The 27062-nt window shown below is 39.0% G+C and overlaps 1 protein-coding gene across 1 annotated transcript in view; it reads left to right on the forward strand.

Moving 5' to 3' along the window:
* insrb (insulin receptor b) overlaps window positions 1-27062 on the forward strand; it is an 81436-nt gene that overhangs the window by 15380 nt on the left and 38994 nt on the right. The window contains exon 2 of the mRNA XM_044129397.1: window positions 8755-9303. Within this exon, the coding sequence (XP_043985332.1) occupies window positions 8755-9303 (549 nt within the window). The remainder of the gene's footprint in view (window positions 1-8754; window positions 9304-27062) is intronic.

Genomic DNA, 27062 nt, shown 5'->3' on the forward strand with positions numbered 1-27062 from the left:
TGTATAAAAATAGGCTGGGTCATCTTGGTTTGCCTTGCTCCTCAATGGGAGACTGAGGCAGTGGAGGAACAGGTGCTCCAGCCCACACGCTCCTCCCCTCCACGGCTATCTGATGTCTTCAGTCGCCTCACTGATTGTCTCTTTACACTGTTTATAAATACTGTGGAAAAGTTGTAGGCTTCTTTCAGTCAGCTGACTGTCACTGTGCAGCAACAGGTAGGGGAGGGGCAGTGTTACTTCGTGCTATATACAGCTAGAGCAGTGGTGTTCAAATGTTTTGCCGTTGGGGCCAAAACTGGCAAATTTAAACTAGATGGGGTACCACAAAACCCATTAAATTAAAAATGCCAAAATTTGTTTCTGCAATAGTAAGCAAAAATTTTTGTCAAATCTTTTAATCATCAGAGATTCAAAGCACGAAAAGAGCTTTGGACAGTCGCCTTATTACAATTTTTTGGGGTCGATTGTTTGCTATTTTTTTGGCCAAATGTTGACCACTCTTGATGCAAAATCATTTCAAGGGTCACGATTTCCCTCCTGCGCCACTGTTTGGACACCTCTGACCTATAGAAAACCCCTCGTTTGAAGGACAGAGAGGACATGGCAATGTAGGAACAGTATAACGGAACATTTTGAAACCAAAACTTCTTCAAGCATTTTCATAATTTTCACCTACCATTCTGCTTTGAGCTTATTCATATTCAGAACACCCTTTCTGTGTCTCTTCCTGGCTCATGTCCTCGTCTCTCTTTGTTTTGGAGGTACATGCTGGCACTTGTTACTAAAAATGCCTCTCGTGCAGTTTCTCTGTATTTTTATTTTTTTTCTCTTCTCACTACAGAAACCAGAGCTTGGCAGCGGGCGCACAGGCAGGCTGGCTTCTCTTCTCGAGACTTTCCACATTCATATTAACAAATACATTTTTCCACCAGCGCTCCACCTGGCACCGCAGCCACACATCTTCCCTCTCAGCAACCGAACTGTTGACAAATCTATAACCAGCAGATCACCTCATCGGGGAACGGGAGAGAGGAAACTTCTCACAGTCCATAGTTAGCCAGCACCTGGTCTCATGCAGCACAGGTCTGATTTCACGCTGAACTAATGTGCAGCGGAGTCGAGCTGCTCTACGCGCCGTAAAGGGCTCCCTCGCTGTCCCGCCCCTTCCCAAACCGCTACCGTAATGCGCTTCGTCTCTGCCAGCCAGCTATCATTAGTTGACGCATATTAAATTCTCTGCAGGAAATACAGGTCTAAAAATAAGAGAAGAATTTGTCTGAAACTGTAGCTATACTATAACCGAGGCTACAGCTGTGAAGGCTCAGAGCAGAGGAGATGGGTCAGCTGATGTGGAGATGACCTCACTTGCACCAGTTGTACCATTTATTGTCTTTTTATTTATTTGCTGAAAAAATGAAGTCACTCTGAGGGCAAATGTTGAAATGATATTTATAAGCAGTTAATAAAATTCCTATTGGCGTTTTAATTTGTATGAACCTAGATTAGTTTTAGTTTAGGGCTGAAACTAACCATTATTCTAGTCATTGATTAATCTATTAGTCTGACAATAACCGATTAATCGTAGCAAAGAATTCATCTTCATCTGAAAAAAATGCCTAACATCATCAAGCTCAGCCTTTTCTGCTTGACTTAGCATCAGTACAGTACAGGGCTAATCTGTTAAATATTTTTTGGGTGAACTGATTAGTTATTAGCAAAAGGTGACTTTTAGAAGTAGTAGGAATTTTTATTTATTTGTATTTTTTTTTATATAGAATTTCAACTAAAACTGTACCACGTGAGGAGCTCTGGGTAGAAAATATTTACAAAGATTTTTCTTTAAATCTTAAATGCAGAATGCAAATACTTTTGGCTGAATTACTGCTCTGAGTGTGTTGATTTAGTAAATGTCCTTTTTTTGACTCTGTATACTCCAATTAACAATCAATTACCAGTTTAGTTGATGATCATTGCAATAATCGATCAATCAGCACTGTTTTAGTTCCTATCGGCTGATGAGTGGTCAAGACCAGTGGATTTCTACTGGTTAAAAAACAATTGCAGATCCCCCCAAAATAATATATAATCTGCTCATAATTTCTTTGAATAACTGCTAATTACTATTTTTTTTTTACAATTACACAAGCACATGGTTTAAAGGCGGTGAAACAGAAACTTAAGTCTTTAGAGGAGAAGCAAAATCAGAGGGTGAGAACATTTTGTTTCTTCATGTTCTGTTTGGATCGTGTCCACATCACCATGCCTTTCTACAGAACGTGAGCCAGGAAGTATTTGAACGTCATACAATCTTGTTTTGTTTTTTTTGTTTTTTTTTTTACTTGCAGATTAAAATCTGGCGTGTTGCTGAATAGAATAGAAGTGCTGGCATGTCTGAAGGCATTGTTGCAGGCGGCGTCCTGAGCTGTGCTCCTGCAGGTTGTAGAAAGATGAAATAAATTGCTCTCTTGCGCATATCGTGACACTCGGAAGTTATCATATTTGGAATCCTTTTCTTCTGTTTTCTTTTTTTTTTTTCTGACACCCCTGTACTCCTCTTCCTCATTCCTGGTGCCAAATTAAGTGTCAAACAGAGAGAGAAGGCAGGCTGATGGCCCACTTTTCAAAAGGTGTACAGTGGGGTGCAGTATGTTCCAGCCTGGGCCCAGCTATCCACGCCACCCACTCGAGCTCATTAGTAGCTGATTGGGTTGTTATTGTAATTAGGAGATCCTGTACATCCCGTGAGAACACAGAGCTGTCTGCTTCCGGGTGGTCCGGAGCGACAAGGTGGGCCGCAGGGATTTCACTCTCTGTCCACTCTACAACTGCGTGTGTTTTTTCATTTCGGGGAAATTTTAAATTTAAACAGATTATATTTACAGTGTATGTTGAGGCAGCAGGTGGCTGTCTTTTTTTTTTTTTAATGCCGTGTATTCTGCTCTTTTTGTCACTTCTCTTATTATGCTTCCTCCGTAATAACGAAGGTTTATTTTATGTTTTAACTAAATTCATATGCATCTGATGCACATTGCAGAGAGCAGTTCTTCCTGTGTTTTTTCTCTTCCTCCACCCCTGCAGACTGTTGCATGTCTTGTCCCTGTGGTCCATAGCGACTCTCCATTCATGCATGTGATCACCAACCGCTCTGCTTGTTACGTCAGTCTGTGTTCCTGATTGGGCCTAACTTACACTTTCTCCTCCTTGTCCTCTTTTTTCTTCTTTTTTAAAAATTCCCCCTTGCGACTCCTTTCCCTCCTCGATCCACGTTTTCCCCTCATAACGTGGGTCGACAACAGGACAAACGTCTTCTGCTGTTTGTTCAGTGTTTTAGCTGCCAGACTAGAGAGCAGAGAGGGAGGAGATTGTTCATTATTTTAAAGACAGAGGGGCTCCTGCCCCCTCCCCTTTATCTCAGCTCTTTCACATCTACCCTCTGATGATCAACCACTTTTTGCTCCTGTCAGTCAAAAACAAGACTCTATTTTACATTTTCACTGAGCTCAGTCTGGTTCCCCTCTCTAACGCCAACCTGTCCTCCACAAAAGACGTGAACCGTAAAAGGTTATGTTTGTGTCCGCTTGATGCGTCTTGAGGGGCCCCCTCTCGCACCGTGGTCCCGCTGGCTGTTGCGTAACCCCTTTTTTGTGCTGTCGTGTTTCACAATAGACATCCAGTTAGCACCGGTGGCTGACAGTGAGTAGGAGGCCTGCAGCCCTGCTCGATGTGTCCAGCAGATAAGGCAGGCGGGGTAGAAAAAGGTGTAATGTTGCTGTTATCACCGGTAATAAGTGCAGCTGCCACGCAGAGGAAGTGTGTCTTTGTGTTTTGGTTCCTGATACGGCTGGTATCCAATAAAGGAAGAGGAAGGCGTGGCCGAGCCAAACCCCTGTTGCTGATTCAGATGTTATGAGATGCTTATCAGGAGAAATGGATGATTTGGATTTTCCCTGCTAGCTGCTGAGGGAGGATTTAAATAAATCTATTGAACTTAACCCTGTTGTGTGCTTTTCAACTTTGTCAAATTGATAATGACTGAAAGAAATGACAATGATGCTCAGGATGGTTCATGACAACACTTATAAATGATTTGGTTGGGATTCACTTGTCAGGCTTTTTCTGGCAGATACTGATTTCCTTTGAGGTCTGACCTGCAGGATTCACACTCAGTCTCAAACAGTCTTCTTAGATCATTTTCCAGAGTACTATAAGTCAGAAACAATTTATGTTGAGAAATCTTTCAGTTTGCAGATTTGATTGACAAAAAATTCAGAATTTCTAAAAATGTAGCAATTATTCACAATTAAAGCACATATTTTACCCCTGATTCTTGCATTCAGTTTAGTTTTTTTGAGTAACTTTTTGGCCCCTAATCGGATTGGTAACCTACGTTTTATAATCACTCCAAACAAAGCTCTGACACATCATATCTTGTATCAAAGTTTATCTTCATCTAAAAGTATATATTTAAAACACAATTTTATAATCCAGCCCAGACTGTGGCTGGTCTAAAAATGGATTTTAGAGATTTAATCAATTTTTGACAGACCAACAGAAGTAGGAGTTATAAGCGTTGATGTGTTTAATGAAGGGGGGAAAAAAATCTTTCTGCAATTAATTCTAACCAATCATAGGAAAACCGATTTTAATTAGTGATTGTTTTGTGCATCTTCTGCATTGAATGTTAACACTTATGATCTTTGAAATTTATTCATGTTTGTCAAGCTGTTGCCAACTGAGTACTTAAAAATGTTGCCTCTGATTGAATGTTATTAATGCTGCACAATAGGTTGTATTTCATTCAGTGTCTGAAATTTATTACAGTAGCAGAGTTTTGTATTTCTGGTGCCATCCATTTAAACCTTTCTAAAAGATGTAGCCCTGGTTGCGTTATCAGGCACAGTGTTGTTAAAATGTAGTAAACTCTATTCTAACCATTTTGAAGTTTTAATTTTTTTCCTATCTAAGCAGAGCGCTGACTTGCCAACATATAGTTGTAGTAAAGATTACTGGCTTCTTGCCACCACAGGAAGTAATTAAAGTCTTTCATTGACCCTTTTTCTGGTTTAAGTTTTGTGCCTGGATTGTTGTGCATGTCTGGCAAATCCTTTACAGAATGAGGAAGAGAAAAGCCGACTTCAACCTGGAACTGATCAATGGCAATAAACACGCACACTTTCTCAGTCTAGCATTTATCAATTTTTTTGAGTACTTTTTGATATTTGTCATGTGCATCACCAAGAACCTAGAAGCTTATTGCGTCTCTCAGATGTTCGACTGTAAAGTCACACACAGACTTTGTCGGACTGATTTATACGAATGACTTTGGTTGCCGGAGTCACTGTGAAGGACAATTTTCACACAGAGTGGCAAGAGACAGCAAAAGCATTTTTAAAATTACTCAAAGAATAACAATACCTGCATGTGTTTATACTCCGTTGATGCTTTTTTCCTCATCTAACAGAAATTGTATTCCTGCTCTATATATTAATACGTTTACAGTGAAATGAAAATGAACACATGGTGAACAATTAAGTTAGATAAGGTGATCTAAATTGATACGGTAACTGCGATTTTTGGTGCTTTTCAAAGGGAAAACCAGGGTAGAGCTTGATTCCTTCTTTGTTTTAGCTCTGAAAGACTCCACCACTGTTTGAAACAGTTATTGCATTCTTGGAAAACAAATGTAAATCATCTTTCTGAAAATTTGGTGTGTTGGAGAGGTTTAGTTAATTAGTTCATTTCAGAAATGTATCATATTTTTATTGTTATTGTATTTAATGGAGCTTCGCAGCAATTATGCCATTGTGCATGGAGAGAAAAGCTTCAACAACAGTAAATCCAAGGACAATAACCGAAAGTGTTAACAGCAAAGATTTGTAGAAAGCCTTAAAAGAAAACTCAATTTTATTGCGGTAGTATGATCTCACCATGAAACGTTTTACTGCAGTGCTTTAAACTGTGAGCTTTAGTTTTCAAACTCTCTTAGACTCTCACTGTCTGTGGTGGTAAAATAAGCTGGGTTCTCTGTCCAGCTTTTTTTCACAGCTTCAGTTATTTTAGACTTCCTAATTATTGCTCTCACTGTAGATGGGGAGTGAGTTTAGTTCAGTAGTAAGGGTCTGGCGATAGACAATAAGATTTTAAGCTCATGGTACGCTTCAATCAAGAGGTAAAGATAATTTGAAAAAGATTTTAGTTCTCACAAGTAAAATGTTATTTTTACATTTCTAAAACTAGTTAAAATGTATTACTATGTGCAAGACACTAGAAGAACTGCCTGGATAAATGGGTAAAGCCAATGCTTGGTAAATGGATCATTCCCCCAAAAATATTGCTAATATCAGACGACTCATGTCCCCACAAGACTCTGAAAAATTAGCTCATGCCTTTGTTTTTAGTAGACTCGATTACTGGAATGGCATTTTTACTGGATTATCAAAAAAAGCAATAAGACAGCTCCAGGTTCTCCAGAATGCTGCTGCAAGAGTCCTAACTAGAACAAAAAGAGATCAGCATATCAGTCCAGTTCTAAGATCCCTGCACTGGCTGCCTGTTACTCAAAGAACAGAATTTAAAATCTCCTTAATGGTTTACAAAGCACTTCATAATAGAAACCCAGACTACATTTCTGATCTTCTTCAACCCTATATACCACTCAGACCTTTAAGATCATCATAATCAAAACTTCTAACTATTCCGAGAGTCAGAACTAAACATGGTGAAGCAGCTTTTAGTTTTTAGTCTCCAACATAATGGAATAAGCTTCCTGTTCACTGTAAGACAGCCCCTACCTTGAGTTTATTTAGAACAAGGTTAAAACCTTCTTATTTGCAGATGCCTATTTTTAAATTTTTTAATTCTATTCATTCACTATATTTAAAATTTTTTAATGTTTACTTTGTCTATTTTTAATCTGCTTAATTTTTTACAATTATTATTACTATCTTCTTGTTGTATGTTGTTTTTTTCTTTACTCTTTTTTTACAAGCACTTTGAAATAAATGTCTTTGGCTGAAAGGTGCTATATAATTAAAGTTGCCTTGCTTTGTCTTCAATCAAGGCACTAGAAAATGGTCAGTGTTTACGAATCTGTAAACAAGATAATGCTTTTTTTTATTTTACCCCTCCAGGGGGTCTTTTGTGGATTCTAGTGTCCCTAATATGAAAGTTGGCCGACAGGAGGGGGGGGAAGACATGCAGCAAATATTGTTGGGTCCGGGAGTCGAACGCGCGACGGACGCGTCCAGGACTCAAGGCCTCCAAACATGGGTCGCGCCATCCCCTACGCCACCACAGCATGCCCCAAGAAAATGATGATATTTTAAAATAACATTCCTTGACGTATAGACAATCATCTTGTGCTTACATGTTTCAAAAAAAGCTCAGCTGAAATCCTGTCTGGTCAGAGAGGCTTATCACTGCTCCCTACCTGATTCGTTGCATGTCTGCTGCAGCGTTTTGGGCTGGTAGAAAGCTACGTGTAGCTGGAATTGGACTTTACTGATTTTTCTCTAGTGCTAGCAATGATAACTTGAAGTTGTTCCAATGGAGTAATTAAGTTCACTGCAGCACAGAGTATGTTCCCTTAATGCAGTAGGAGAAAAGCAGTAATGTAATACGTGGGCATCACAGTGAGTACAAACAAAAATACTTATTGCTGCTTACGTGCAATTAAATTTAAGGTGGAATTTCTTTCAAAATTTTCAGATTATAATTGTGAAATAAAAGGTTGACTTATTTACAGAATTCCATCCATTTTTATCAAGGCTGCCAATAAAAGTGAAGGTTTGCTGTATGCCAATAAAATGTTTAACCTACCTCCGATTTAGAAGACAGAAGAATTTATGTTTTATTTATGGTTTTGTAGTTTATTATTAGATATTGACCAGAAGGTAACTGCTGAAGAAATGTGAGAGTTTTGAAAGAAGAGAAAAAAGAATAATAGGAAAACTGAATATTTGATATTTGACTTCTACGTCATCTCATCCAAACTTTTCATTTTTCTTCCACACAACCTTGGCAGAAAAACATCAGCTTCTTTAGTTTTCAAGGAATTTTCCCCAACCAACAAATTTTTCCTTGATTCCTCTAACATACCCCAGCAATGTGTATTGTATTTTGCAAAATAAGTAACCTTGGCTTTCACATTCTGTCTGTAAGTAACTGGCTGTTCATTGATTCTCCTCATATGTAATGCGTTTGAGCGTCTGGCTCATGCATTTGATGTTCATGAGTGTGTGTGTGTGCGTGCGTGTGCGGGTGTGTGTGTGTTCCAGCGCACAGCGACTATAGACTATGAATGAGCTGTGATGAGCACTTTGCTTCAAGGCTTCATTTCTGTTAACCCATTCATGTCTACTTCATTCATATCAGAGTGGGCATTACAGTCACTTCCTCTCTGCAGAAAGAAGACTGTTGGTTTGCTAGGAGAGATGAAGATGGCCAATCAGATGGCTTCCCTTCTTTTAAAGCAAATCAGAACAAACTGCAACTAAAAAACCTCAGTTGTTGCACTTTTAAATTTAGGTTGTAGTTGTTTGTCAGATCCTGTATTTAAAGCCTAACTGCCTCAGATCTGTTGTCCATAAATTCATAGTGAAGGTCTGTGATTTATGAGTTGTGATAAAAAAAATGTGGTAGAATCCCTGAATAAATTATTGTATTCCCAGATAAAAATGAGACCAATTGTTCAGATCAATAAATTCTTACATTGTTGGCATCTACTTACTTTTTTTTGCTTTTCTCCCCGTTCAGTTTGTCAGAGCAAGAACATCCGGAACAACGTGACCAACCTCCGGTCACTGGAGAACTGCACCATCATCGAGGGCCACCTGAAGATCCTGCTCATGTTTGGGGCCAAGTCCGGCGACTTCCAGGGCCTCAGCTTCCCAAAGCTGCGAGTGGTCACCGACTATGTCCTCCTGTTCAGGGTCTACGGCCTGGAGACCCTCAGCGACCTCTTCCCAAACCTGACGGTGATCCGTGGCAACAACCTGTTCTTCAACTACGCCCTGGTAATTTACGAAATGCTGCAGTTGAAGGAGGTGGGCTTGCACAGCCTCATGAATATCACCCGGGGCGCCGTGAGGATAGAGAAGAACCCTGACCTGTGTTACCTGGCCACCCTGGACTGGTCCATGATCCTGGACTCGGTGGAGGACAACTTCATCGTGGCCAATAAGAACGAGCGGGAGTGTGGAGACGTGTGTCCCGGCACGGCGCAGGGCCAGACCCTCTGCACCCAGACCACCATCAATGGCCATTTCAGGGGGAGATGCTGGTCGCAGACCTATTGTCAGACAAGTAAGTGACAGTTTTCTTTTTTCCTCCTCCTTCATCTGCTCGGTCACTACTTCAGGTACGTCTCTTTTGAACCAGTCTAATAGAAAGGTTGCGAAAAATGGGATGAAACATTCAAACTAGCGGTCTGTTTCATGGCGATAACATGTTGTTTATGGTGACATGTTTAGAAACAGTCACTGGAGAAAATTTGCTCAGAAGTCGACTGATGTTTTCATCCCCAACGATGCTTTTAATGACGTATGTAATGTGGAAGGCAGGAGTTATGGACACACCATGCCCTCCTATTAGCATTCATTGACAGGCGATGTGTGGGCTGAATGAGCTGTAATTAAAGGCTGGTAGGTAAAAAGAGTCAAATGCATTGTTGAGTTGGGGAATTGCAGCAAAATGAAAGGTTAGAATGAGAGACTGGGCATGGGGAAAGAGGTGTCAAAACCTATGTGGATTTGCCAGCTGTATTCTGTTTTTCTTTGTGAAAATATATGTTTGGTCAGTGCTGGATCTCCTCTGGAAGTTTATTGTCTGACATTTGGCAAAGAATGAAGTTAAATTTAATCTTTTTCATGGAGATTAAATATAAAAAGATCGGCCACAATTGTGTGTGTATATATATATATATATATATCTCACCATTTGCATTCTGCATTACAGGAAATGGACCTCTCATGTAGAAGTAGGAAGAAGAAGGCCATTATAAGTCCAGTTTGCATAGAGGTTCTGTGCATTGAGTGCTGCTCAGTGCAACGCATTTCTTATAGTTTTCTAAATGACGTTTTAAATAATAATCACTTACAAGGCAACAGGGTTTAATTAAAAAAGATCTTAAATATACTTTGATTATCTTAAATATGAATATACTTTGAACCCAAGATAAAAACTAGCCAATGAATCATTCCCAACTTGACCCAAGTATAATAATACACTTTGACTCCTGGACCTATTCGGACATTAACAGAAAAAAAGATGAAAGTTGGTGGAGCCTTTTTTGCTTGGGACAGGCCCGTTGGAGCAGATATGATGCAGCGCGCTGCATAATGCCATAGTTACACCGTCAAGCCTAGAGCCAAGCGCCAGAGCAGGAGCCGTTTCTAGAACATGACGCAATGCTGCCTGCACTGCAGCGAGGGGAGTGTGTGAGTTATTCCTGCTGTATGTATAAATATGGGCCTGTAGGAGAGAGACGGCTACACTTTCATCTGTTTTTTGTTTTTTTTCTTTTAAAAAACAAGCAAACAGATGTTTGTTTTACATTTAAAAAAAGGGAAACGTACAGCTTCTTTAAGCTCCTGTTAATACATCACTAGGTAGGATTTCTTTGTAGGTTTCAATTATTTTGTTGCAGCTTTGTAGCCATGCCCAGTTAGTCGAATAAAGGAAACTATAGGATGTTTAATTTCCTTTTTTTTTTTTTTTTAGGTTCTGTCACAGTTTACAAACTTGCATGCACTCAGATGTGGGTGCATGGGGAAGAAATATTAGACGCAGCATTAAAGTTTATATGTGAGTGGAAACTGTGGTGTTTTTGTGTTTTTACAAGGTTCCACTTATGTTAGGTGAAAGCCGGAGGAGGCGGGGGCAAGTTCTCCTCTGATCCTACATTGCTCCTTCTATACAGGAAAACCACTCTACGAATGTGTGTAAATGCACTCCTTTGTTTGCGTGTGCGTGTGTGTGTGTTTATACAATAAGGCTGTAACTCATCAGCAGTCTAGAGTATAGAGATTCATTATTTAGTCATAAAATTCGAGTAAAGTTCAGGCACTAAACAAGTACAGCTAAAAATGATTAAACAAAGAATCAATTTGACAACTTCAGACACTGACAAGAAATCTGTCTTTAAACGCACCACATAAAGAAATAAAGGTTAGTTTTAAACTTTTGTATTGTATGTTGCAATTTTATGTTAATTTTAAAAAGAAGTACTTGATAAGTGTCTTTTCATTTAGGGAAGTTTCTAAATAAAATAGTAGGAGATTGCAAAAATAGGAAAGGGAATGAGAATGGGAGCAAACAAAAAGTTCCTTTCTGCTGCTCTCGGAGTCACACAGGAGCCAGTATTCAGCTTGCACAACTCATGCACACATAAACATACACATAATGTGGAAGACAAAAGCTTTTCAGGCTAAAGTTCACGTTGCCTTTGCCTACGTGCTTTATTGTGTGCTGTAACTGTTTTGCAGCACACAAGGTGTCTGCTTCCAATTCTGAAGGCAAAATTGGCAGAGAGGAGATAATTAATGAACTGCTTGCACCATGAGCAACTGAGGCCAACGCAGTCGCTCATGGTGCTCTCAGATTGTTGCAGATCCAAACACGACTTCATGCGTCATCAGACAGCGCTCTGTGATCCTCTCGACCAGAGGTGAATTTAAATTGGACAGCAGCCAGCTGTAGTGAGCAGGCCTCAGTGGAAGGTCCATGTGACTCTGTCAACATGGACTCTAAAGACGTTTAATGGGTCATACGGTCATGGTGGAAAGTAAGGACACCTCCTTTTAATTCAAGATTGTGGTTTATATTTGAAAGGACAGAATAAGATACATTTCTAGTCCTTTAAAATGAGTGAAAACAACCTCAGAAAGTGTAGAAACATGGAGAAGTAGTGATTTAAAAACCTTACTGTTCCAAATAAAATGAACAGAACCACTAATATCCAGGGCTAGCTATTGTAATTCTTACTTACAGTTGCCCATAAGTGTGAACAGCTTCATAGAAACAGAAATCATGGATGTTATTTCTCGTTTACGGCTAATAGTTCATTCATCATCATTTATTTATTCATTTTGTTTGTCAATCCATCTATACATCCATTTGTCCATCTGTCCATCTTTCAATTCATCAGTCCTTTTGTCTGTCCTCCTGTCAATCCGTTCATCCATATGTCCGCTTGTCCTTCCTGCCATCTGTCCTACAGCAGCAAACCTACAAATGAATTATTCAAAAAGAAGGGGAAGCCATTTATTTTAAAGGAGCTCATTACGGTAAAGTGTTGTTGTGTGTTTTGACCTAATTTTTGTAAAATGACTCATGAAACAAAGTGATATGATAATGGGTTGTTGTGCCTTAAAACTTAAAGAAGATTCAGTTGCCACAACAGCCCAGTGCTGGTTGGAGTTTACCTTTCAGCTTGTTGTCAAGCTTTTTCTTCATATAAACCCTCTGCAAACGTACAAAACCCACGGTACACACCAAAGGGAGTGTTTCCACTCCCACAGTTCTTAACAAGTCCCTAAAGCACCTCTTTTTTTTTAGTTCAGGCTTCACTTGTGTTGCCTGTCTCCATCACCAAGTAAACACAATTACATAACACCTGAAATCCTGACGTACCAGAGCACACCAGGCATGTGGGGAGAGGGGGACCTTGAAGAGGTGAAGTCATAGGGAATGTGGTGGAGGGGGGACAGATATTATAAAAAAAAAAAAAAATTTAAATCAAAATAGCAGAAAAGTCAATAGGTATGAACAACAAAGCAGGGAGAGAAGTGAATGTCAGTAATTCTGCCTTCGAAAAGAAAATTGAGCATTTCTTAAAAAGTGGTGCCTGTTTTTAAATGACCCCAATATTCCTCATGTACAGTTTGTTCAGAAATGAAGGCCATTAAAGGCACCCAGCAGCACTGGTCGCTTACTTTGTGCTGCTATTTGTGTAGGTCTATTGCCAGGGTTGTGTCCCAGCAACAGTAACACAACAAATCTCTCCAACGCAGCCCTGGACAGAGACACTCTGAAGATGTGAAGGTGAAATCTTGACCTTCAGATTTCAAAAGTTTTGCTCCAAAAGAAAGAATTTGTTTTTTATGTAAAGTCTTATGAAACGATAAAGGTTTATGTAGGGCACCGCGTGCAGCATGTTCCTCGTGTTGTCTCAGCTGGGATCTACGAGCTTCACTGGTGGAAACTTTCATTGGTGACATTTCCATCAGTGTTTGATTTCTCATGCTATCAACCCCTGAACCCCTCGGTGAGGATAAGACGAGGAGGCCCGGAGGGGACGGCGAGGGTCAGGCATAGCAAAAATAAACAGTGCAAAACAAACATGGCGGGGCATTTCAAGTGCGGATCCCAGGTACACACAAAAAAACCACTCACTCACACAAGCCTTTTGCCAGTGTGGCGATCGGCCAAGTTAGAGGCGACGGAGGAGTGAAAGAAAGAAAGAAAAGGATTGTTTTTAGGATGGTGGTGCTCAATGAGGCATCCTGTTGCCCGTCGCCCACAAACAAACAAACGCTCGCCTGGCCCCGCTTCTTAATTGGGCTTTAGAAGTGTTTCTGATTGGTCCTCCTCCACATTCACTCCTCTTCATGTCTTTCCCTAAACCTTCTCTTGGTTTAGTCTCCACAGTTGTTTCCACTGAGCGCTAAATAGGTGTTTTAAAGAGGCTGTTAATCTGAAATAACCATTTAGTTAAGTGAACTTCAACAAATTGGCTTGCTAGGTGGTTCATTTGTAAAAGAACTCAGAGTTACCCTATTGCTACAGACTGCTGAGTTCACACTGGTTAATATAAACGTTCTTGTAAACTATATATTTGTTTTTATGAGTATTCCAAGTAGCACAACCCTGGTCCCTCCCTTACCTGCTGCTGTGCAGAGCTGCTTGTAGCTTTCTCTTCACTAAGAAACACTAATTCAGCTGTTCATTTCTTAGTTTTGCATTAACATGGTGATGCTGTGGTATTCTCCCAGAACGTTTTCGTACTCCCAAGAATCTCAGAGGCTCACGCCTACGGTTAAGCAACACATAATTCACACCCTGGCAGATTTAGGTTCAAAGTAATATTTACATTTTACCAACACATTTCTTCTGACTGGAAGTAATATTAACCCATTGAAGTGGCCTCGCTAGAGCGTTGACTTGACTCCGATACAGAAAGTTGGGAACAAGCTAACGATTAGGGTGATGGCAAGGAGGCTTATCTAATCTAAATCATCCAAACTCCAGCAGGAACATGCAAAAAGCTGCTCAGCAATTTCTAAGAAGGGCTTCATTAATGTCTCAAATATTTTTTTAGATTGATTATTGTGAAGGGCTGTAAATTGATGTATTTTTTTTATTATTTATTATCTTGACAGATGCTTTTCTCAATTTCTATAGAAAGAAAATATTTTTTGGGGTGTGAATAATTCCTTATTCTTTCATGTGCATTCAACTCTAACTCAAGAGCCAGAAGTGATACCAAAACAGTTAATCAGATCTGACCAACAAGGTGATAACCTTTGGAATGTTTTAATTTGTCAAAAATTGCCCTAATTCAGCAAACAAGACTCCACATAAAGAGTTTTTTGTTTCTACAATACATTTGCCTCGAACACAAATCTTAAAAGACAGACAAATGGAGCAAACTAAAACTACAAACAGAGTCAACAGACCTAATATTTCCCTGTTTAATAAAATCAAATGTTTAAAGTCTTAAATGTTTTTAAGTTAAAGTTTTTCTTGATTTTTATGTCCACTGACTTTTTAAGAAACTGTAAGTTATTTACTTCATTATGTCTTTTGTTGAGGACCCTTTTTAAAGTTTACCTAACCACCTGAAATGTATTTTAGAGTGCAGCTCTGGGGCCATTTAAGCATTAATGCATGTAATTTTAGGGTTCATTTGTAGCTTAATTAGTTTTGCAAAACCACACTAATCAACAAAAGTAAGTTGTTTTTAATAACATTAGGAATCAATTACAATTTTTGTTCTTTGCAGAGTTAGAAGTTTTTCTTTTCCTAAGATAAGACATCTTTAATTTGCTTTAGCTGGAAAACAATAAAACACCAGTTTCCTTTTCCATCCCATGTCTGCAGTAAAGTGAATTGCGGCGCATGTGAGACTCTCTCTCTTCGAGAACAAGGATCTGCACACATTTTGTTCTCGTCGTTCTCTCGTTTATTGCTATTGACACAGGTGAGCTCCTCTTTGATGCTGTCAATTTCAAATAGCTGGAGCCTTTTCCGGATTCTTCGCCTTACATCAGCACGCACGCACACATGCTCCCAATCACTGCTGTTTCAGTCAGCGTGAATATTGTCAACGGTACTATGGGTGAAAGCAGGAGGCAAAAGCTGAATGAGAGAAAGGAGGAAGGGAAAAGAAACAGCTTTAGGGGGAGAGGTATTAATCATACTCTCATGCTTTCTTTCTCCTGCAGTTTGCATCATGGTTTACAAACCCAAATTAACTTTGATGAACTGGCACTGGTTACACATGTGCATATGCGAGTGGGCACACTTGCACTCAGCCTGATTCAGAGCGGAGCAGGCGGAGCTAGCCGAGTGCCCGGGGGGATCTGGGAAACCGTCTCTCCTCTCTCCGACATTTCATCAATGGGCTTGCTCTCCCACATCCTGCTCTGCATACACCCATAGGAAGCGCACATACCGGATGATAGACATTCACACACAGCAAGCACAGAGTTTATTCACATAAAACGTTGCTCCATCTTCTTAGCAGGAGGCGTAGCTACTCATACAGTCACCAGCTTTTCTAATTTTTAAGCCTCCCTAGTTTTTTATTTTTAATAGCAAACATTTCTATTGGAATACCAGAAAGATAATTGATCTTAATTTGTAAAAATTTGACTCTTCTTGTAAAGATGCAGACAAATATATTGGCACCCCTGTTTGCTAATTTCTGTTAGAAGACCTGAACAGGAACTGTGTGCGCTTGGTAAAGCGAAGCCAAATCTCTTTTGAAACTGCAGTTAACTGCTTTAGTAATTTAACTTTTTTGTTTTCTTCTTGATCGATTGGTTTTTAGGTCGTCTTATTGTTTATTATCTCATTATGTGACTGCTGTGCTGTACTTTTTATGCACGGTACTCTGGCGTTGCGGGTGTTTTGAAATATTTTGAAATATTTCTTAAAATAATTCAGAATGGGCCTACTCAAATTAAAGATTATGCTAAGCTCCTTACTCAGTAAATTTGACTGCGTCTGTATGTGTGCAGTATAAAAAGTTTTTCTCTCTGTGGTTTTGTTGAAAATCATGTTGGCAGGTACTTTATTTTCACATCCTGAGCTCTCTGTAAGGACTTCCTCATTACTTCCTGGCTTTGTCTAAACTACTTCCCTCTGCTGAGCGCCATGACTGAACCCTGGGGAGAGAGAATTTGATGGAGGCTTATTTTTATGAGAGGAATAAAATCGAAATGAAATAAAAGTTAGATGGAGATATCACAAACTATTAAGCAGGGACACCATTACTAATTCAAACCACAAAACTGCGAACCAGCATGTCAGAAATGAGAATATAGAATCCACATGCAGAGGTGAGGAGTGAGGATTTAGCAGTGTGTTTGTGTACAAGGGAGGAAAATAACAAGACCCTCCCTTGGGTTGAGGGCAGGGGATTGTTTTCAGGTGTTTGGGTGGCTCAGATGACAGCCTGCTTGTTAGTCTGACATTAACATGGATGCTAACGTTATCATGGTTGATTTAATGTTTTTGTGAAGATGGTCACCAATTCTGTGACTCCCATCACTGCAGTTTGCAGCCGACCTAAATGTCGTCTCTTCTGAACAAACACAAAAGGTAGAAATACTTCCCTAAGGCCATTTCTAAAGCCTCAATCATGCTTTTTTAATCCAAAAGATGGTAGGTTAAGGACAAGATGGACAAAACTCAAGCACAGAGAAAAGCAAAACAATCACGGTAGGGAAAAATAACTTGGGCCAAAGGAATCAGGAGTCTTGGGGTCATGAAATCTCCATAATAACCAATAAATGGTTATTATGTCAGCTGGTTGGTTGGGGATTATTACAGGTAAAATAAAACCTTTTTTGTCCGCCCATCAGAAAGAAACATGTGGTCTTTGCCTAAAAAGTACAAAGACTTTAACTGGAACCATGTGCTCCAGGTGCGTTTGGATTGAAGCAAAAAAAAAAAAAGAATAATTGGAGAAGGATCTCACGCCCACTAGTAACTAAAGTGGCAAATCTGTGATGTTGAGGATTTATTTTTTTCCTTTTCTCTGGTTAGACTGTGTTGCATCTTGAATGCTTTAAAATACCAAGACATTTAAAATAAAAATCTGGTCGCGTCTGCCAGAAAACCCAAAGTGGTTCAAGATAGTGGAGAGGACATTTTGTATTGAATTTAAAATATATTTTAAGTCAACTGAGGAAATTTCACTCTTAAAAAAGTCGATTGTACCCTTAGATTCATAGTTGATGCCCATGCCCAGAACATCTGCATGGATGTATTATGTAAAATGAATGTAATGCGTGCCATTAACTCGCTGTAAAGCTGCTGCTTCAGTGGAGATCTGTTCATGGTCATGCGTATGTAACCTCAAAAGCACGTGTTAGCAGCTTAATGTTGCTTGTCACCACAGCTGCTGTTAAGTATTTAGAAAAAATGAAAGTTGTGATCCATAAAATCCTGGGAATTTTATGGGTTTGTGGCGCTACGGTAAATCAGCTGAAGGGCCTACATCTCCTCCTTTGGAAAGCATTGTTTCCTTCAGGTTTAGAAAGTACTTGAGGTTGTTCTGGTTGGGAACTTCTTGACCCTTTTCACTTTTACTGTTTTTAAAAATGGTTTTCCCTCAAAAATTATTACAGAAATTAATTTTGTCCCCTGATTATGCTCGCCTGAAGTCATTCATTGTTTTATGACCTTGTAGTTCTACCTGCTTCCAGTAGTCATGCACTTCCAAGTAGTTTCACTCAGACCAATGCACTGCTCTGAATATTAGGTCATTGACTTTCAAGAAACAACTTTTTTCCTCCCCCGAAATATTTAACAAGTTTTCCCTAAGGCCAAAAATATCTTTGGTATCTTCCATGGAATCGTGGCTTACCGAGAATGTGTTGTGTTTCTGGGAAAAGAGCATAATTTTAAGTAAGATGAATCTCGGATGGTGGATAAGAAGGGGTTACCACAAAGCTCCAGCTGAAGGCAGCAAGGGCTCAGTATACAGAACCATTTTACTAACTAGGAACATATTTGTGACACCTGACTTCAGGTAAGCCAAACACTAGGAAATTTTGGGTGACTGTGAACCTGGGGTAGGAAAAACATCCAGTTCAGGTTAGAGTCAAGCCAGTAGAGATATAAAAAAGTTTAGGACTTAAATACATAAATGCACTTTAGATACTCGTCAAAGATAACCAGAGTAAATAATTGAAAAAGTTATCCAAACCAAGTGGGAAAGTAATCAACCCCCTTGTTGAGTCATGAGGTCTTTCCTTTGGGACTCCAGTGAGAAAAGTTATGTCACTTTAGTTATGCTTTAGATCAAAGTAGTATGGTCGAAATCTGGATCTAAATCCAGTTGAGATGCTGTGGCATGACCTTAAATAAGTTGTTTATACTTGAAAACCTTCAGATGTGGCTGAAATAAAACAAGAAGAGGAGTTCCAAAGCAATGCGAAAGACTTTTACAAGTTATTGCAAGGAAATATTGCCAGCATGAAGGATCAAACCAGATTAAGTCCGGGAGGAATTACTTTTTCACCAGGCTGATATTTTTCCTTAATAAATTAAATCATCGGTAATGGAAATTTGTGAGTGGGGAAAAAACTTTTTCACGGAAAGAAGTTCATACTGTAACTACCCTGACTCATAAACGGACTATAAAGCTGTTGCCACATGTAAACAGACTGGCATAGTTTCAGTTTGCAAAAAAAAACGGTACTTTCCTTCAACCTGTTGCGTTTCTGTTGAGACTTGTACCGTTTCTCTGGAGCTTTTCTGTCTTGGCATGAATCTTTTAGATCTCTGGAAGGAGAAATCCGATAATAAATGTTCACCTGGAAATGAGAGAGAAAATAAAGAGAGAGAGAGGTGACCTGCAACATTCACATGAATAAACATGTATGAAGGTGCCAGCAGTGTGTGAGTTGATGTTACGCTCAGATAAAGAAGGATGTAAAGGTATGAGGTTTGGTTTATGTAGTAAAATAGAGCAAAATGTTAAAGGATAGAGTCTGTTTTCTCACTCTTCCATGTTGGATCCTGAAAGGTACTTTCCTGACCTTGTTGCTACATCTGTTTTATTCTGTTGCGATCAAGGACCTATGGAGCAAAGCGATCCTGTAACGGTGTTTAACCAATAAAGTAAACTGGAAGACAGAAAGGTAATATCTGTAAATGTCATATAGATTTGTTGTTCCTATTGAATAAATGTTAAAACCCTGTTACCAAAGTTAAAAGCTCAGTGAGAAAGTCATCTGAAGATGTAAGATGTTGTTTTCTTTTTTTTTTGCATTTCCAGTCAATGGTTTCGCCAACATAGTTAGGATTTCTGGTAATGCGATGAAAAGCCTAGAAAGCATTCAGTCATCACTAAAACAAAAATAATGAAAAGGCGAAAAAATGCTTCTGACCGTTTCTCTTTTTCTCTTTGCTCCTGATGCTCCTCCTCATCTGAAAGTTCCTCCCTTTTTCCCTTTCTTTGCTTCTCCTCTCTGTTTTTTTCCTTTATGCTCTCCCGCTCTCCTTCTCTTCCTCCCCCCTCTTTGCATGCTGTGGTATGCAGACATGCAGGAATTTCTGGGCCTCAAAATGATAGACCAAACTTGACGGTCCTGGCTCCAGTTACCAAAGATGGCCGCTATGACAGTGTGTGCGCCTGTGATTGGAGCAGGTCACAGTTGCTCTTCATGTGATTGGTCATAAAATGTTTGTCCACACTTGATGTTGTTGTCAGCAGCATGAGTTTAGGATCTTATGTCCGTGACAGGCCATGTTTTCTGTAGTTTCCAAATTTGGATGCCGCTCACCTACTACTAATTAATGTCAAACCTTGAGGTTGTTTTGAAGTTTTTGGGTGTATTTTAACAACTACATTACAAATTAAAGAGAGACTGTTTTGCACATTGCGGAATATAATAACTCTATGAAAAACAGTTGTAAAAATGTTAAAATATGCTTTAGATCATGAAGGTATTTTTAATATCAGACAAAGAGAATCTGAGTAAACTAAGAAAGCTGATTCAAGCAGTGGTATAATTTAAAAGGGGAAAAACTTTTCCTACAGGACCTGGTTAAGCTCAAAGGTTGTGAGTTAATACATGAAGTCATCAATTGAAAACTTATTTGTATCTGTGAGCTTTTCTTTGAAAGGTAGACACTTTTTTCATGCATAAATTTCGTCCATTATTAATGTAGGACCTAGTTTTGGGAAATCTAACCTATGAAGGATTGAAACTTTTATTTTTCAGGGTTCTAATGAATTTTTTAAAAATATAAAGTTCTTTATTTGAAGCACAATTACAAGACATGTAATTTGCTCGAAAAGTGCTCAAAGTGCTGAAATTTAAACTTAAAAACATCTCAAGATAAGATGTGAAATGAAATTAAGTGCTGAAATAAAAGTTCAGCGGAACATCACAAAATTAATATCTCATTATATTCAAGCCATTTTTGTTTTGAATGGTTATTTAGGACCTCAACATAAGGTCAAGAAATTTCTTCTTTTGCAAGAGTTATTGGCTATAAATAGGCTGCAAAATAACTGCACTGATGAGAGGAATATTATAGTAATGCTTTGTCAGTAATGACAAACTTCTAATACAGTGACTAGGATCCTGTGTCGTCAAGGTACCTGCACAAGTTTTTTTCTTTCTTTTGTTTCTGCAGCGCACGAAATATATAATTTGCATTGACATCGGGATGCCGTGTTAACAGTTTTGAAAGCTGCATTAGTGTCAGTCATAGAGCTGCTTATAGCTGCAGCGCCTCTACAGGTTTTCCACCAATTGTTAGTGTTGGCTCAGACCAGGTGGTTTCTTTTTTACAAACACCGACATTCATAAAGCATATGGAAAAATGTTTATGTTGTGCATAATAAAAAAAAATCCAGTAAATTGTAGTATGGTGCTTAAACAAGTGTTGACTGTGGTGAATATCATCTCTTAGTTCATTGGTAATTATAGAAAACGTAATATGCTTTTATGCCCTTTTAAGCTTTCCATTATTAGGTGGAATGAAGGCTATTAAGCAAATTGCTATTGAATTTAGGAGACCAAATATTTTGGTATTAGGTATTGCTAGCAGTTTAGGGTAAAAGCTGATGTTAAAAATGACATTGATTTGTACCTATAAAATGTCCTTAAAATAGACTCTGATCTAGTGAGTTAATCTCCTACGATTGCACGTGTTTGGTTGTGTATCACCAGGCAGAATGACGTCTAACCCTGTGCATGTTTGGTATGCCTTGGCTGTTGGCTTCATACCCACAGGGCCTGCTGCTCCAGGTCTTGTGATGGCATTGTTGCACCTAAAATAAGGTCTCGCTCTGTACGTCTGTCCATAACTTGGCTGGATCTGCTGCACTCCACAACATGCACTCATAAGACACAGATGACACTTTCAGTGCACCTGTTTTGTGTGTGTTTACAGGTTGAACACCCATAGGTCATCTGGCCTCGTGTGTGATGTTAACACAGTGGATAGTGGGGCTTTTACCCAGAGGATCTTGCCATCAGATGCTGTCAGTTTTCCTCTTTTAGATTTTTCTTTGTGCACTGTGGCAACATGTGATGAATCCAAATCTGAATTAAGGCTAATGGGATCAGCTGGAGTGACAGTATTTCTTGTGTGTGGACAGCAGGCATGTAAACCAGTATAGTTCAATCAAACATGAGGGAGGGAAGGCGGACATTAGAGACTGCGCAAGACTTCCTTCCATTGACCATCCTTTGGTGGTCAACCACATAAAATGTAACCCTACAGAAGTGCTGATTGATGTACTCTTCTTTATGAACATCACTTTCTCCTGTCTTTCTCCTTCAGTACAAGCAGAACACAGAAGCAGCAGGATGTCCCTCTGGCTAATTTCACTAATTGGTGTTCAGGATTAATAGATTGATGGAGTTTGGAAGACGAATATCTGTGTGTCTGTCTAATTTTAGTCAAGGAGTAGAATAGTTCATCATAGATGTGATGTCCTTCAGTTTAGAGACAGTCATTTTGGTTTTTAATATTCCTCGTAAGTTATATGTGGAGTCTTTGGTTGTGTAGTGGGCAACAGAAGGGCACTGGCAATGCAGAAACTGTGCTAATTTGGCAGACTATGATTTCTTTTGGCATCTATTTGGGGGTATTTTTTTTAACCTGACAGCTGATGTTAGTTGTTAAGTCATATTAACCTCTGCATTTGCAATATCTGTCAGCATCAAAAAAAAAAAATGGTGGTTGTATAACTATCAATTGCTAATATGTCTTTAGAAATAAGAAGCAAATTGAATAGAGATGAAGGTTTAAAAGCTGGTTCTTCTTCTTTGACTGCAGACTCAAATATCACTAATATATAGACTGATGTGTGAATATATAGTCCAAAATAGATGTAGCAGAGATTATTTGATATTGGTGTAAACCCATAACAACATAAACTGTCCTTGAAGGTGTTGTTATGCTTTTCTTTGTGTATGCCCTCTGAACTTGTGATGACTCTCTCCAGTTTGATGTGCAGCAGTAGAAAGATGGACGCAGACAACAGCTTGGACAACGAGCTCTGTTCTTTTTCTGCTCTGACAACGTCAGTCTGAAGGAGAAACTGTCTGGAACGCTCCATGTTGTGGACAGTATGTGTTAACTGAGAGACAGACAGATTCTTGAGACTGTTTGTCTCATCTGTAGAAAGGAAAGAGACCATTTAGCAAATGACACTTCTATACATTGGACAGGAAAAAAATGCTTGTTTGTCCATGTGTCAAGCATACTAAAACGTTTAAATTTTTTCACAAAAAGATTGTTTGTGACTGTTTGTCAAATGCAACAAACTGTTTGCAATATATAGTTCGTAGAGATGCATTAACAATGAGATTTTTGTGGTTGTTTTGCTAAAACTTTGGCCTGCCAAAATAAATTTTAAACAATTTAGATTTAAAAAAAAAAAGCTATGATATAATAATATATAGCATTCTGAAAAGTATTTTTCCTTGTTTTTGTATCATCAACTATATATACAACAAGCAGAGGTGATGTCACACTGTGTGTCTATGTTTAATTTCAGAGTTGACATCTTAAATTATCTTTTATAATATTTAGCAAACCCTACTAAAGCTGATAATGAGCACAAAAAATGAAATAAAATAAATAAATGAAAACATTTAGTCTTCTTTCTGCTGCACCAGCATCTACTCAGAAAAGGGTTGCTGTCAGAATGACCAGTGATCAGTATGGTGCATTTAGTGAAAGAAATAAATATGATTTTTGAGTTTCAGCGTTGATTCAGCTGAAGATCAGATTACTTGCTACTTCTGCTACTCGTTGGTCTGAACAATGCTTAATTTTACAGATCAACTCTGTTTGTGCTGCCAGATGTTATAGATTCTTATTTTGCTTGCAATTAATGTAATACCAATTAAGCACTTACCAAGAGTGACATCATTTACTCTTATTGTGTTTGCTTTTCTCAATCGGCAGCATCTGTTTACTTCTTCATGTTAGCTGTCTTTCCTTTCAACACCCCCAGACTCTGTTTCTTTTTTTTTTTTTTTCTTAACCGTGATTCAATTTAGTCCTCATTTGACGTTTCACAATCTTATTATCTAGACACACACAGGACTGTTTACCTCTATCTAGCCAATGTTCTGAGGTGTAGAGGCACATCTGTTACAGAGTTTCGCTGTGTCACGTTCAGATGCCAGAGGCAGAAACATGATCCATAACAGGAAGTCAGAGTAATTTGTTCATGCAGGTTTTGTGATTCTGTAATATAGTAGGCGAATGTGATTGATATGCTGGCAAGTTAAACGTACCTCAATCAGAACGTTTGGTCTTTTAGGCTTACTGTTGGCATTCGTGTAGTCACAACTTATGTTGCGAAGATTTCAGTGAGGCCGCTAAGCCAAGCTACTGTCTGCTAGGGAATGGACAATCATAGTCCTATTTAAACTCTAGTTAGTACCTCTGGGGATCAGGCTTGCCTAGTTGTTGACGCGTGCTTATTTTGTTCTCTGGAGAAGACTGTTGTACTACACAACTACCCACATGGCAGCAGAAGGTCTCTGCTTGTTTGTATTTAAGGTTTAGGGTTAAATATTTTGAGGCCCTCGGCTCTTCGCTTGTGTTTCTTGAACGCTCCCTTCAAATCTGACTAAAAGTGCTGCAGCCATGTGTTCCTTCTGATACACAGACCAGGACCCAATATTTTCCTGCAGAAAGTTGCACTTCAGCAAGCTGTTACTGATTAAGACATTATTGATGCAAGAGATGCTTGAGTGAAAGTTTTTTAAACAATTTCAATCTCTGACCTTCAGACACAACTTTTAGCTGATTTCTCTTTAAAAACTTGTCATTGTAGAATAACTGCTTCCCATGTATTTGTATTTAAACCTGTCAAACTGTGACCGCATGAAGTCCTTATGTGTAAAAATAAGGACTTTTTGCAGAAAATTGCTAATTTATTCATTTAATAATTTCGAATAATAGATGGACAGTAACCAGCAATGACATAGACAGCCAGGAAAATAGGAAAATAACACCTTAACTTAAATAACATCTTTTAATCATCGTGATGGAAAAACAAAGCAAAAACATGACAGAGTATCAGAAGGTTTTCGATGTTGATGTCATATAAGGGCCAGAGTGGGCGGGGTTTAGATTGCTTGACGGACATTTAAGTGATATGATGAAGAACAAGAAAAAAAAATTACAACAGACAAAACTAAAGAACTGATGACTTAGTTCTTCCTTCTTTAATTGATACTTATTAAAATATGCATGTAGCACTGGTGGTGAGGGGAGGGAACAGGAGAATCATAATCAAGGCTCTTTGGTGCCTTCATTACTTTCAGTGTTTGACATCTATGTATCAGTGAGCTCTGTTTTGCCTTGATTGATGACTTTAATGTGTCTGAGGTCACTTCTTCACTAGGTTATGCAACCTGACTACAAACAAAACATGTTATTCAGAGCTCTGGCAGCATGATCAGTTTACTTCAGGTACGTCATGGTAAACTGTCTTGTGTTTTGGTTCTGGCTGATTTAAGGTGGCATCATCCTTTTTGGATAAGTTTCGTCCTGTCTGAGTTCAGTCTGAACAGAGAAAATGAGTCATCAGAAAATCGGCCTCAGTTCAGCTGTATCGATCTTCCTGATCAGAACCGAGTCGGTGCTACAACTTCTGAGTTGGGATGTATCTATTAGTGACGTTTCTCGTTATTAATTTGAGTAATTAGGAATGCACAGACCAGAAGTCGTGCTTTCCACGGAAACAAATGTGCGTTCATCAGCTTTTATTCTCATTAACCTGCTGTCTTTTGTCCTGGTTGCGTTAGCAGATTAAAATCAGGAACTGTTGGGATCCGACTGAACCTTTCTCCAGAACTCGGTCCGGCCGCAACCCCTGCGTCCCCAAGAAAAAAACCCTTCTTCTTGTAGCCCCTGGAACGCTTCTTTTTCTTTTAATGTATTAATTAATCCTTAATTCTTGTTCTTTTATTCAATCACACACAGACTCTGACACAGAGATGCAGTGATGGGAAACTGGTAGATACTCATTTGTGGGTGTACCACTCTCTTCCAACCGTCACCTACTGTGCAAATCCCTCGCTGTGGGTTTGTTTTCCAGGCAGGCCCCTAAAGGGACGCCATGTGCCTGAACCTGTCACTGAGCTGAATTTGGCTGAGAACCCAGGATCTTTTCTACCCTCTCCGCTTTGATCATGCCGTGCCAAACCTGCAGCTGTAACAGTGTGAATGTTTTCAGAGTGAGTCGGCATCCCCGACTTTGTTTTGCCCGCTGCTTCGGCTGCAGGGAGAAGTCCAGTGTGAGATCTGGATGCCACTGATGGGAACTGAAGGAGCTTGTTTATGCCCTTTAGTTCATGCCAATTTGTGGGAATTTACTAATTTAATTGATTACAGATTTACAAAAAAAAAAAAATAATCCAGTATTACCCTTAAGTTAAAAGAAGCTGACAGCATCATGTTGCCTTCCAAAAGATGAAATGATGTTTTTAATTAATTTTTATTTTTTTTAAAATACATGTCATTGAATTTATCCCAGAAGAACTGGTTGGTTTTTGGAAAACGCAGTCAAGCCCAGCTGTGCATCCACACAGTTTTCTGTAGAAATATCCAGTTCCGCTTACATCATGGGTCCTCTGATTGATGTTTGTCAGCAAAAGAGACAAAATCTGAAAAGCAAGACGTCTTCACTGAAATCTTCCAAATTGTTGACTTGAGCACAAACCATTTTAAGTTGTTTCCCATGCTACAAAAAGGTTACTAGCTTAGAGTGTTTCTGATGAACACCTGGTAGCTTGGCCATTAGTGCAGGATTTGGGGCTTTGATTTGTCAGATTTTTTTTTATAAGCTTCCTTTATAAACTAATGTTAATGGGTTTGTATGAGGAACAGTTTGGTAAAGTGATTATGCTAATGTTTGCTCACTTCCTCTTTCTTCAGGCAAGGGTGTTTTAAAGTTGCACAATGTTCTGGTCAATTGGGAAGCTTTACCTTGAAAACAAACACAATGTATTTTCTAGAGCGGCACAATTTATTGAAAGACAATCATCTTTGTAATATTGTTGTTTGCGATATTGCTATTGCAAGGCACGGCTTGGATGCAGCATTTGGTAGAATATTGCTGTGTATTTAAAGTGTCAGGCCTTCAGGCTCCGCATATTCATTATGTTTTGACTAGTTAGTTTAACTCTGGTGGAATATCTTTTGCAGCTAAAGCTCATAGAGAGTGGTTAGATCATTAAAAAGTTTTTTAAAAAAGTGTCCAAAAAATCTCAATTTTCAGCAACAATACAGTTAAATACATTGTAGAATTTTGGCTCCCTAGTTTTCCCAAATTATGGAATACT

Source organism: Gambusia affinis, linkage group LG10, assembly GCF_019740435.1.
Source record: "Gambusia affinis linkage group LG10, SWU_Gaff_1.0, whole genome shotgun sequence".
Classification (NCBI taxonomy): domain Eukaryota; kingdom Metazoa; phylum Chordata; class Actinopteri; order Cyprinodontiformes; family Poeciliidae; genus Gambusia; species Gambusia affinis.